Below are 13,787 nucleotides of genomic sequence, written 5' to 3'. Positions count from 1 at the left end.
TATTTTACAACTGTGTTGTTATAAAGATGAATATAATTTAGGCTGGATTTATTATTATAAATTAATTATCATTACATTCATTTTTTCTTTTGATTTTAAAACAAACTAAAATTTAAAAAGTTAAAAAATGGAGGACAACCAAGATGGCACTATAGGTAAATGCTGTGTTTACCTTCCCTCACAACCTCATCAAAATTACAACTAATCTACAAAACAACCAGTATTGAGAATTGCCTAAAATCAAGCTGAACTGAAGCCTTTCAACTAAGGATGTGCAGAAGAAGCCACGTCCAGACTGGTAGGAAGGTCGGAGATGTGGAACGGGCTGGTCCCACACCTGTGTGTGACCATTAAAGATCGGGAGAGCTATTTCAGCTGTGGGGGTCCCCCCATCCCCTAAAGGAGCGAGAGATACCAGCCCCGTCCCAGCTCAGGGTTCCAGTGCCAGGGAGAGAAGTCCCCATAATTTTTGGTTGTGAAAACCAGCGGAGAGTGTTACTAAGTGAGACTGAGTGCCACTGCACTCACAGGTGCTCCTCTTAAAGGGACTGTGCTCGGACTTACCCCAAAACGGAATCACTTGCTCTGAGCTCCAACGCTGGGGCAGCGGCTGGAAAGGCGGCAGGGACATATGGTGGGGAACTGAGTTGTCTGGCTTGGGATGGAGGCTGGAGAGGTGGCTTTTTCCTGGACAGAGGAGCTGGTGGAGGCCATTGTTTCTTTGCTGAGCCCTCCCCCTTCTCAGCATGTAAACATAGGCAGCTGCCATTTCTGAGTCTCTGCCAGTTCATTCGCCCCACCCTGGCGATTTGAGACCTGGCCCTGCCCCACTTTCAGACATCCCCAGGCTGCTTTCAGTGGCTTTTTCATGCAGACCGCTTGCCTTGGGTTAAGCTGCACTTTTCTAGGGTCTCTCAAAGGTTTGTGGAACCCAGACAAGCAGCATTTGACTTGAGCGTGTCCTGTACGTCTGGCTGAGCAGCCCTAAGCTGGCACTAGTGGCAGCTGGCCTTGGTTTGTGGCTTGGCCTCTCAGGGCACTTCCAAGCACAGCACGGATGGCAGACATCTGCAGATTTATTTCTGGCTCCCGCTAGGTGGCCCTGGGTGGGGCACAGGCTGTAGCAGAAGTAGACCTACAGCAGATCCCCTCCAAGGTGGTCCTGGGGCTGGCGCCCCCAGTGGTCAGCTTCAGAATGAGCTGGAGCATCACTCAGGCATCTCCAGGTACTACACACCCAAGGGGAAGATTGGGCAGACACCAGAGCCCTGCTGAGGCAGATCCTGCTCCGTAGGGTCAGTCCCTGCACAACAACTCCTCCACTGTAGTCAATGCCAGTCCTCACAGCCAGTGAGCCCAAGGGTCAGTTCCTCCCATTGATGTGCAGTTATCAACCAAGGCTCAACTACAAGAGGAGGGCACACACAACCCACACAAGGGACACACCTGGAGTATGTGACTCAGGTGACCAGGAAGACTGTGCCACTGAGCCCCACAGCACACCTACTACATAAGGCCACTCTACTGAGATGGGAAGACATAGCAGCTCTACCTAATACATAGAAACAAACACAGGGAGGCACCAAAATGGAGAGACAAAGAAACATGTCCCAAATAAAAGAACAGAACAAAGATCCAGAAAAAGAACTAAACAAAATGGAGATAAGCAATCTGTCAGACGCAGAGTTCCAAACACTGGTTATAAGAATGCTCAATGAACTCATAAAAATGGAGACGGGAACCATAAAAAAGAACCCATCAGAAATAAAGGATACAATAATGGAAACATTATATTACAGAGAATCAACAGATTAGATGAAACAGAGGATCCAACCAGCAATGTAGAAGATAAGGTAGCAGAAAACACCCAACCAGAACAGCAAAAAGAAAAAAGAATCCAAAAAATTGAGAGTTTAAGGGGCCTCCTAGGCAATATCAAGCACACCAACATTCTCATTATAGGGAAACCAGAAGGAGAAGGGAGAGAGCAAGGAATTGAAAACCTATTTGAAGAAATAGTGACAGAGAACTTACCTAACCTGGTGAGGGAAATGGACATACAAGCCCAGGAAGCACAGAGTCCCAAACAAGATAAACTCAGAGGCCAGCAGCAAGACACATCATAATTAAAATGCCATAGGTTAAATACAAAGAGAGAATTTTAAAAGCAGCAAGAGAAAAGCAGTTAGTTACCTACAAGGGAGCCCCCATAAGACTGTCAGCTGATTTCTCAACAGAAACTTTGCAGGCTGGGAGGGAGTGGCAGGAAGTATTCCAAGTGATGAAAAGCAAGGATTTACAAACAAGATTGCTCTACCCAGCAAGGCTGTCATTTAGAATTGAAGGACAGATAAGGAGCTTCCCTGACAAGAAAAAGCTGAAGGAGTTCATCACCACCAAACCAGTATTACAAGGACTCTTAGAGGGACTTCTTTAAGATGGGAGGGAGGTTAAGGATGGGTGAAAGGGGAAGAGATTAAGAAGTACAAATTGGTTGTTACACAGTGGTCATGGGGATGTGGGTTATAACATAAAGAATATAGTCAATAATATTGTAATAACTAGGTGTGGTGTCAGATAGGGTTAGAAGGGAATGGGGTTGGGGGCAGGGTAAAAAAGGTGAAGGCATTAGGAAATACAAATTGGTAGCTAATACAGTATGGGGAATATAATCAACAATGTTGTAAAGATCATGTAAGGTGCCAGATGGGCGCTGGACTTATCAAGGGGATCACATCATAGACTGTGTAGATGCCTAGCCAATGCGCTATACACCTGAAGAGCTGAGGTAGAATAACATTGAATGTCAACTATAACTAAATACATAGGTATATATAGTCACAGGATGTGGAGTACAACATAGGGAAGATAGTCGATGGTATTGTAACAGCTACATAAGATATCAGAGGGGTAGTAGCTTGTGGGGGGGCTTATTACTTTATGAGGGGTTTAAATGTCTAACTATTAAACGTTGCTTTGTACACCTGAAACTAATAAAAAATAGTTAAAAAACATTTTCTCAACTGAAACTACTAACAACAAAAACATGGGCCCCTAAAATTACCATGAGCCCCAGGCTCTGTGCCTGCTGTACCTAGTGAGTAAGTGGGTCCAGATGATTAGGACTGTGGAGGGCCCTGGAAGCTTGGAGAGGCTTGGGCTCATAGGCAGGAAACAGAGAACTATTTGAGGGTTTCTAAGGTGGGCACTGATGGGATCAAGACTTCAGAGTTTGTAGGACCCAGATTTGGAGGAGTAGGCCCGGGCAGAGGTGGCAGTTGTTGGTAGGGCACACACAGACCTGCATACAGCTCTGTGCGTGGAAGGGCAGGGCAGCGGGGAGAGGAGTTTCACTGAGCAGTCATGCAGGGCTGTGTGGGAGGTGAGTGAGGGGCCTGGGCCAAGGAGAGAGACGCATGAAACAGTGGAAGGGGTGAGCAAACAGTGGGTCAGGCGGGTACAGAAGAGGGGGAGGCCTGAGTGAACCCTGGGTTTCTGTCCAGACACCCTGAAAGAATATCGGTGCCATCAACACAAAGAAAAATGAAAACCTGATGAGAAAGTAATGATGGAACAGCTAAGTGAAGATGTTGGAAAATGGCTGTTGTGTGGGCGGGCCTGGGAGAGGTTGTGCAGAGTCTGGATTCCTGAAGCCCTAAGAGCTGCTGAGATTTCTGCATTGGAGTGTAGAGAGCAGGTGGAGGGGCCCAAGGAGGATTCTTGGATTCTCCATAGAATCCAAGATGCCACGTGTTTCATGTGTTGTCTAGGTAACCACCCAGCACCTGGGGGAGACTGGACAGGACCCTCCACCCCTGGTAGAGGTAGTCGGTGAGGTCACACAGCAAGGAGAAGGATTTTGCATGTTCCCTTATATCTCAGTTCTCTCTCCTTTGAAGCAATGCTACATGCAGGGGAGGCCTGGGTTTCAGTCCCACGTCGGTCAGTTAGCTGAGAGACCCTGGGCCAGCATCCCAATTTCTTAGTATTGCTTTTTTTTTTTTTTAACTTAGAAATTGTTTGGCTGGGATTTAGCCTCTCAATCACTTAGACAATTTGCTTCAAACTTTAGCAGTAAGACTGGTTAATTTGTATTCAAACCATAGCTCATAGAGGTCTTAAAGTCTAGATGATGGGTATTTATAGGCTAAAAATACTGTAATACATGTGCGTTACTATCCACTGTCTAGAAAAGCAAAACAAAACCAAAAACTACTGCACCGAAATTGATGATGATGACATGAAGCTAACAGTAACTTGCTAGCAGTGTCACAGGAGACTGTGGGCCTCCCCACCACCCCTGCATGTGCACTTGAGCAGCACTTTGCAACGGTGACAGATGGTTCTGGACTTCTGGCAGAACATTGAACTCCAGCCTTCTGTTAACTCAAGCAACGGGATGATTTTGTTATGTTAATACAACGGAGTTCCATCTTTTGCAAGCATTAGGTTGTGGTCAAAATGTGAGGTGAAATGCCCCCTGAATGCCAGTCAGCTTGGCGAGATGACCCTGCCATCAGAGACCCACTGAGGCACTGCTAGTCATCCGGGTCCTCCCTCTGGACATTGACCTGGTCCAGGACTGAGGGCAGACTTGCCCTTGCTCTAACATCTTTTCTTTTCCTCCCCGCTTCCCTCTGCCCTTCTCTCCCTCTCTTTTGACGAGCATATACAAATTAAGAATATGGCCACCTTCTAATGGTGGCTTAAACAAAGAAAGGTTTTGCTTTCCCAGGTGCAAGAAGTCATGGTAGGACTTGAGGTGGCACAGCTGTGCTGTGTGGGTTCTCGTCTTCCTGCAGGCTGGTTGTTGTTGCTCCAGATGCCACGTCTGCATCCAAGACAGGAAAAGAAAGCAAGAGCTACCCTAGAATGCCCTCTCCCTCCAGCAGACCGTGGTTTATGTCTTATTGGCCAGAATTGAGTAACACCATCGCCCTTAGCCTCTAGAGAGGCTGGGAAAGCAGAGTTTTCTTTTCACAGTCTAGGCAAGCAAGGGAGTAAGTACCCCAGCAGCACCTGCTACATTTCGTAAGTGGACCCTTGGTGGAATTCTCTGCCCCAGGTTTTAGTAATCTTTCCTAATTCACCTTGTAGGTTACACTTAGATGCCTGCAAAAGTCTACCACCTGGAGCATCTTTCTCGCTAATTGTTACGTTGCGGGCTTGTGTACTAGGATCCATATGTGACCCTTCATGAGACCTCTCAGGACGCTTCAGGCCTCACATCCATGGACATCTCTGTGGCTTTTGAAGGGACTGACTGATTTTGATTAAATTTAACCCCTTAACCCCTTGGAAGGTGCTGATTGTTGGGTTGATGTTTCAGACCACAGTTGGGAAACAAAAGAGCAATCAATAAATATTTAATTGGGTGTTGATTAGCACAAGCCACTGTCCAGTGACAGGGAAGTGGCCACCAGGACTGTGCAGACTTTGAGGCTGAGGTGTCTGAAGGAATCCAGGTACCTGCACTGTGGCCTCCGGAGCTCACGTCCCCTCCCCCAGAGCACAGAGCTGCTGGCAAGGACAGACCCTTCCCAGCATATCTTCCCAAGAGAGGCCGCCGTCTCCTTCCCCCACAGCACCTACTTGCCAGCCTGAATCCTTAAGTTTTGCCAACCTCATTTACATGTTAATTTGCATGACTTTACCCTGATACTCTCATCTGATGGTTGGTGGAGCACAAACAGCAACTTCATTGTCAAGGGCTTTTCACGCCCAGCTGCTTTCTNGTGTTTAGTTTTTCTATGTGTGTACATACTTATATATAGAGATAGACTTGTGTATACACCTTCCACACACACACATTCTCAGAGGTACACGTGCTCAGCGTATATTCTTGTTTTCCCTGCTCTAAAGTTGGAACTTGCATTGTGATTAGTTTTGGAAATTCAAAGTACTACAATGTGTTGAAATAAGAAGTACTTAATATTGTCAAAAAAAAACAAACAAAAAAACTTGTGATTGTCTTGCCATCAATAAAATAATTACATAGCTGTGTTACACGACAGGCAAAAAATAGCCCACGGGAATATGTGCACCATTTCTCCCTCTATGTATTTATATGCACGGGTGTGCATGCTACGTGGGCCAGCACCCCCCACCATGACACACCCCCAAGTGGTGCTTGTTGGAAGAGTGCTTACCTCGTGAGAATTTATAAGAGTCCATGTCACAGCATCCAGCCTGGGTGGCAGTGAGGGCCGTTGCTTGTGGCCTCTGGGACAGCCCCATGTGCAGGGATCTGCACTGGGTCTCAGTGAATTGTGTACGGTAGATTTTTACTTTCTTGGTACTAAAGAGTAGCTTTTCTTAAAACATTCCTGTAATAATAATAATAATAATAATAATAAAAAAAGTAGAACTCAGCTCCCTTCCCATGTGTACACATATCCAAGGCACCATGAACTTTTTTTTTTTTTCCATTACAGCCAAGAGGAGCAGTAAGAGACGCAGTAGATACTGTTTGGCTTGATGTGGCCTCGGCGAGCCCTGCCTTTCCTTGCATGTACACAATATCCTCTCTCTTGAGTCCAGGCTCTCCCCAACCCTGTGGGCCTCTGAAGCTGAAGGCAAGGCAGTTGCCTCATCTTGTCCTCCCATCTTTGTGGTGCCATGCCATTCCATGGCCCGATTTCCACCCCTTATTTCCTGACGTCTGTTAGGACAGCCGGATCTGTTGCACAGCAGTGCATTGGTTCTTTGGTTTTTGTTTTCAGCAGGTGCAATCACTGTTGTCTTGTTGGTAGGATCTCGACTCAAGAGAGTTAAAGTTCAATAATAAAATGATTCCGTTCCCTTGAAGAACATGTCATGAGGTTGCCTCGGCATCCCCAGTGATTGTCACATCTTTGCCGAATCCAGATGGGCGAGCACAAGGCCCAGTGGAGGAATCCTTTCAGGAAATGATCTCAATTGAGCCAGTAGTTCAGTCCCTCTCCCGAAAGACTAGCCTTGACCTGGGAGATGAGCAGAGTCATCTTTTTCAGGCCATCTTTTTTTTTGTTTGGGGATGTCAAAGAAAAGTTGTCAGTAAAGCTACTGTTTTGCAGGCATCTGAAAAATTGAGCATGAGATGGAAAAAGCAGACAGTATATTTATAAATGCACACACAGGCCAGAATGAAAGTGTGACGAAAGCATCTCGAGTGCTAGAAGTGCAGTGTGTAGTCCTAGGTGAGAACACTTGGTGATTATAAGCAAGTTCCCTTCGGTCAGAGGCCTCCCTGCTGTCACTGTCACCATTTTCTTCCTGTCAGCATCCTCAAACATTCTGTAACATTCCCAGGTCCGAGAACAATGGCCAGATCAGTTCAAGTGTCTCAGGCAACAGAAACAAGGATTGAAATGGTGGTAGCTAAGGGTGCAGACACATCTTGAGTGCAATGTCTCCATCCTCTTGGTGGCCAGCCAGTGCTGGGAGCCCTTGCCCTCGAGTACCAGGTGTGACAATAATGGCGCCGCTGGCTTCGGTGTCCTGCAGACAGAGTAGCCTCCTTCCTTCACATGGTAGAAGGCAGTTGAGGATGTCAGGATATGAGAACAGGTAGCCAAGGACTGTGAGGTGTGTCTGAGCGACATGTGGGGCAGCTAAACAGAAGTCAGCCAAGCAGGGCTGTGTGTGCAGTCGTTTCCAAACTACCTCTCCCCCAAGAATGTGAGGCATTATCGCCTGGCTACAGCAGTGTGAGGCGGAGGTCTTATAACCCTTCCTGTTCCAAAGCCAGGAAAAGCAAGACAGAGAGGGGTGACTTGCTTATGGCCACCCAGCAAGTTGGAAGTGGTCAGAAACAAGATGTTTGCATCTTCGTCCATCACCGACCTGTGTGTATAAATGTGACCATGCACTTGCACGTAAAGGGCTGCTGTGTGCGGGTGCTCCTCAGGCCATCTGTATTCTGGTTAGGACATGAGAGTCTGTCCAGTGTATCTGAGTGAACCAGAACAGAAATCCACCTACATTTCAGGCTCCTCCACTGCAAAGAAAGGCCAGCCCCCAAGTCCACGCTGATTGTTGTGGGCACCCACAGACCAGGGCACCCTTTGAATTTTTGTTTGAAATGAACTATTTAGGTGTTCCAAAACCTTGGGCTCTCAATGTGTCAACTCCCTGGACGCCAGACTTGTGTGGGTGACCCTCCCGTCAGGGTTTATCCTTACAGTGGGGTTTGGATGCTTCCTTCTGGTGGGAAGCCTCCATACATCGAAGGCCAGCCCCTAGCACATGGTGTGTGTCAATTTCTCCCCTCAGTTTCCCTCACTCATCCCTATAAGTGACTGGCCGTGAGGAGCACAGAGGGTGGCAGTTCCGTCTCTTACTGGCTCAGTAAGCATAAATGGCCACATNCTGAGTTCCTGCAGTTTGTGTTTCTGCAGAGAGAAGGGGGTGTTCAGAGTCTTCTGGTGCTTTGTACTTCTGCTTTGGACTTCTTGTCACCTCCTAGGTTCCGTATCTGCCAGCACCCTACCTGCCATCTCTGCCCACTCCTGCCTCAGCGCGTGCGCACATGTGCGCACACACACTTCTCCCCATGCACTTACACAATCACATGCACAGAAACCCCACATGTGCACATACTCACCACACAGACACTCACATTCCCCACACACACACAGATGCATCCACAACACACATACTCCCCACACACACCGCTACACATAGTATATACATCACCTGCACACCCACACCTAAACAAACCCACAACATTACGTTCTCTCAGAAAAGTCTCTCTCTGCTGTGACTGTGTGGCCCTGACCCCCAGCGCCCAGCAGCCTCAGTGCCCATGGACTTGTAGGACTGTCCCCAAGGAAAGGTCATTTGTCTCAAGGGCACGTGGAAAGTCAGTTCCCTACACCTGGTACCTACATGGGCAGCGGGACAGAAGCCCGCCTAAGGGTTGTCTCCGGAGGTGTGGATCATTTTCTGCACTGGGGTAGGTCCCTTGTGGTCACCATGACCCATGCCCAGCTCCTTGTGACCCTGGCTAGCCTGCTGGGTGAGAGGCCTGCGAGGCCCAGTGCTGTGAGAGGCGCTGGGCGTAGGGGACAGAGGTTAGTGCAGCCCCTGCCCTCCAGGATATAGTCAGTGGGACAGCTGGGACAGGAAGGCCAAGGTCAGGACAGGAAGCCGAGGGAGTCGAGATGCCGCAGGAGCGGGATGGGGAGATGCGCGGGGGCTCAGGCTGCATCTCCCCACCCCCACCCCCCTCCAGCTCTTCCGACGCGTGGCATCGGCTCTGCCTGGAATGGAGAATGTCCAGGAGAAAAGCAAAGAAGGGAGTATCCTTTTCCTTTGATGAGTGAGTGAAAAACGCACCGGAGAAGCCATTGATCCATCTAGTTATTCACTGAGTATTTCAAACAGTGGATGAACACTGGTCTCTCCAGCCCAGCCTTCTGGGCTGATAGGTGTGGTGGGGGGGACCCTGTACAGGAAGGACGCTGAACTCCGAGTCTTTATGACCCGTCCCGCTGGATCCAGCTAAGCTACTTCCCACACAGTGTGGGGATACGAGAGGGATGTGTACGGCATGGCTGTAGGGTGCAGGGAGTGAGAAGTAGTGACGCTGCCCTTCTTGACCGTCAGTTTGTATCTCATGGGTACAAGGGGGCACGGGAGGGCCAGGGAAGGCGGTGACGGGGGGCGGGAGCTGGTGACCCTCATCCTTCCCCCCCAGGCCAAGCAAAGAGCCAAGTCCCTCGGTGTTTGCAGAGGGACAGAGGGACTGCACAGGGCAGCTGACGGGTGCACAGGGGCGTGACTGGGGTGGCTGCTTCTTTGTGAGAGTCGTCTTCCTTAGCCCAGCCCCCTGCAGTGATTGACATCAAGCTGGACAAACCCCAGGAGCCCCCAGCCAGCGAGGGCGGCTGCTCCTGCTAATGCAGCCTGACCTGCCGGCTTCCTCTGACACTACTCGCTTGTTGTGTTGCTTCCTATTGGTTAGCTTCCTAAAGGGGGGTGGGAAATGAGCTTATCAAGATGGGAGGATTTTTCTTTTCTCTCTGTCTCTAGGACTAGGGTGGGGTGGGGAGGGAGGCTGGGCATCAGGGATCACGTCACTCTTAACAGCCGTTACTTAAACAACTATTTTTTGGTTTGGTTGTAATATATTGTACTTTATTAAGATTGCCAAAAACTGTTAAAATTTAAAAAAAAGTTTAAATCATGTGTATACAACTTTTTGCCAGATAAAAATGTAGCCATTTTTATTTGAAAGATGTGCTTTTTTGTTTTTGTATATTTGTAAACTTATAGAGAACCTTTTCCACACACCTCCTCCTTCCTGTCCTCTTTGAACTGTCCGTCACCGCTGCCCGCCTCCCATCCCCAGCCCAATCAACTAAAACACTAACTAACTGGGCAACTTAATTAGGCTCCAATCCTGGGCCATCTGGCCCAGACCAATTAGGCCCCGCCAAACAGGCCCCACCTGGTTAAATCAAACACCGATTGAACAAAACAGCCTCTGAAGAGGCAGCTGTGACTCTATCCTTCCGTGGCCAGAGTGGGACATCAGCCGTGGCCCCACGCTGAAATGAAGGCCTTGTGGACTGCAGGGAGCCCAGCACCAGGCCCTGCTGGAACTATTGTACTTCTGCCTCTCCCTTCCGTTCCNCCCCCGCCACGGCTTCCAAGGTCAGCCAAGTCCAGCGTGCCCATTATCACTCTGCTCTGAGCCTCCGGAGTCAGGTCTAACTCTCAGGTGGGCCTTTAAAGCTGCGCGTCCACATAGCAAATCCTGACACAGCGGCCTTCCAGACGGGGTGACTTCTCCCCCTCAGAGGGTGGCTCAGTGATGCAAGGGGCTCTCCAGGGCCCCAGGGCAGCAGCTCTACAAACACAAGTGGACCTCCTGTGGAAGGCCCGGACGTACTGTCCGTGTGGCCTGTGCTCCTGCCCTCCTGCTCCTGGTCTCACGCCCCACCCCACCTTTACCCTCTCTTGCCAGGAGCTGGATCTCACTCTGTTTTATCCCCACTTTTCACCTCCAGACCTCAACTCCTTCCAACAGACCTCGAAGTGGATCGACGATGTCAGGACAGAGAGGGGCAGCGATGTTATCATCATGCTGGTGGGCAACAAGACAGACCTGGCTGACAAGAGGTAGGGGCAGGAGCTGGCGGGCCTGGGCCCGCCCTCCATACCTCTGCAGCTCCTCCTGGACAAGGAGCTCTGGGATGCGTGGGGGTGAGCACCCTGTCTGACCTGTCCCCATGCATCTGGGAAAGGTCCCCTGCGGGTGCTAGAGGCGTTGAAAGTGCCTGGTAGGCCCATGGCTGTCTCATCTCTGAAGCCCCACCTTGCACTGCCGGCAGACGCAGGGCAGGGCCACTCCTCTGTGTGTAGCCTGTATGGAGCCCTGTGCGTCTGGCTCAGCCTAGCAGTGCATGGTCTGGAACCTGGCCATGGCCACGGCACAGCTGCAGACCCCGCAGGCCCTAGGGTTCCCGCCAGCTTTTGCTCGCACTTTGTATCCCTGCCTCCAGTGAAATGTCCGTGCTCGTGTGGGTATGGGCATGAAGGCCCTGGTCCCCTGGTGTTAACCTCAGAATTTCCTGGCCCATTGCTGTGTCTGGGTGTGACGCTTTCAAGAGGCTGCCCCAGGGCACAGGGCTAACTTAGGTGCCACTTATATGCATTTGTCTGCCCATCTCAGGGGACCCAACTTGATCAAATAAAGCAACAGGTCGTGGGTTGTGGGCTTCTTGAAAAGTTCTCTGGCCATTTAAGGAATAATCTGAATTAGAGCCTACTTTATTAGAATCCTGTCCTTGAAGAAAACTGGGCTTAAAGCCTAGCACCTTCACCAAGTAGCTCTGTGACCTTGGGAAAGTCACTTTTAACTTCAGTGTCTTCATTTGAAAGATGGGACTGATGTTACCACCCCCTTTGCCCCCCCAGAGAGGCAGTATGTGGCTCAAAGCATTTCACAAACCTAAGCTCTGGAAGTGGTGACTATTGGGAAAGGTGGGTATAAGACAGCCCCACCCACCTGCCACAGGCATAGGGCCTGCTCCCACACTGGGAAAATACGGAAGGACTAGGGAAGGGGCTGGTGTCCCGCTGTGCCCTGTGTCCCTTCATCCTGGAGGGAGCCCTGCTATCAGAGCCTGTCCTCAGGGCTGACTGAGGGGCTTGGTTGGCTCCCCTGCCCTGCCGGGCGGTCCCCCTCATATCAGGCTGCTCCCACCTCATCTACCGAGGGCTGCTTCTCTACGCAACTGATTTCCCCCTTCCCCTCATCTCCAGGCAGATAACCATCGAGGAGGGGGAACAGCGCGCCAAAGAACTGAGCGTCATGTTCATTGAGACCAGTGCAAAGACCGGCTACAATGTGAAGCAGGTAGGATGCGCCTGGTACTGATCCCTGCCCCAGCTTGGCCTCGGGGCCCACTTGTGGCTTCCAACATGGTCAGCCATGGGCTCGGCCCTACCTTGTCCCAACATGCTAGTGACTGGTTTGGGGCAGACAACCAGAGTGCCCATAAACCCACCTAACTGGGAACAAGCTTGCCTTCAAGGGTGTCCGGAGAACATCACCATTGGCAGCTGTACAGCAACCAGTGGCGTGGCCCCTGTTGAGTGTCCAGCCACTAACTCTCAGGTGGCTGAGAGAAGCATTGTTTCCCTAGCGTCTTGCCTGACTGAGGATGGGGGTGCAGGGGTTATGCCTCGTGCTCAGCAAGTGCTCAGGTGGAGGGCCAGGCAGGCTTGGAGAAAGGAACCCGCCCATGGTACACTGGAGCTCTCAGAGGGGAGAGGCCTGGTGAACCAAACAGGTCAGAGGAGTGACAGAGGGGCAGGGGTAGTGCTGAGCCCCAGAGTAGGGGGCTTCTCCGGGGTCCACAGACCCCCAAGGCGTCCATGGATGGACTGAGCAGGTCAGTGGATTTGGGTTGGAAAACCCACAGCTTTATCTTCAGTGTCGTCTAACTGCTTTTTAGCGTTACCTTCCGCGATAAATGTAGACAAGACTCCGTAACAGCTGTTACGCTCCTGTGGCTTCATCACGTAGAGATCACAGTCATGTTCTTATCACCTTACAGTGTTGCTGTATCTTGAACTTGACAGGCATCACTACCTCAGTGTCACTGTGGTTATTAGACACACTGCCAGCTTTGGCTGCTTAACAANAAGATCCCAAATGATGCCAAGATTTTAGTGCCGATCCTCCCAGCTCTGCCACTGCTCGGTGACATCACACTGTGCTTTAACTTTCCTGGTCTGTTCTTTAATCTCCAGAATAAGGGACTGGGTGGTTTCTAAGGTATTCGTTTAGCCCCCACATTCTAGAATTGTGTGATTCCTTGACACTTGGTATCTTTGCATTAAGCAGGCTTCCAGGAGGATGCAACCACTTCCGCTCCTTTGTGGAATGAGCCTGGGGAGTGAATGCACATGTACATGCTTGCAGTCACCCCGGGGCCTGCAGACATGGGTGTTTCGTTCCTTGGGCTTCCCTTGGTTGTGGTTTTTGTAGTCCGAAGTTAACAGTACAGTCTTCCATGCAATTAAGCTTATTTTTAAATGTTATTTTTGTTTCAAAATACTTTATTTCTGCTTCTAGAACTATTATATGTTCATTGTAGAAAATATAGAAAAAAGAGAAAAGTATAATGAAGCAAGAAAGTCACCCAGACATGGGCACTGTAAAGGCTTCAGCGTGTTCTCTTCAGCGTCTCAGAAAATAGGAAAACTACTTATATCTCTACTTCAATTAATTAAATTGGAATCACACTATATACATGATTTTTTTTTAAAGACTTTTATTGGGGAATTGGGGG

General features: G+C 49.7%; 1 protein-coding gene across 1 annotated transcript in view; it reads left to right on the top strand.

The window, feature by feature from the left end:
• RAB6B (RAB6B, member RAS oncogene family) overlaps positions 1-13,130 on the top strand; it is a 56,874-nt gene extending 43,744 nt beyond the window's left edge. The window contains exons 4-5 of the mRNA XM_019654580.1: positions 10,995-11,106; positions 12,253-13,130. Coding sequence (XP_019510125.1) covers positions 10,995-11,106; positions 12,253-12,367 — 227 coding nt within the window. The 3' untranslated portion in view covers positions 12,368-13,130. The remainder of the gene's footprint in view (positions 1-10,994; positions 11,107-12,252) is intronic.
• The last annotated feature ends 657 nt before the right edge of the window (positions 13,131-13,787 follow it).

This window comes from Hipposideros armiger, unplaced genomic scaffold, assembly GCF_001890085.2.
Source record: "Hipposideros armiger isolate ML-2016 unplaced genomic scaffold, ASM189008v1 scaffold_226, whole genome shotgun sequence".
NCBI classification, from domain to species: domain Eukaryota; kingdom Metazoa; phylum Chordata; class Mammalia; order Chiroptera; family Hipposideridae; genus Hipposideros; species Hipposideros armiger.
The sequence above is the reverse complement of the archived record's forward strand: the minus strand, read 5'-3'. Positions and strand labels throughout refer to the sequence as shown.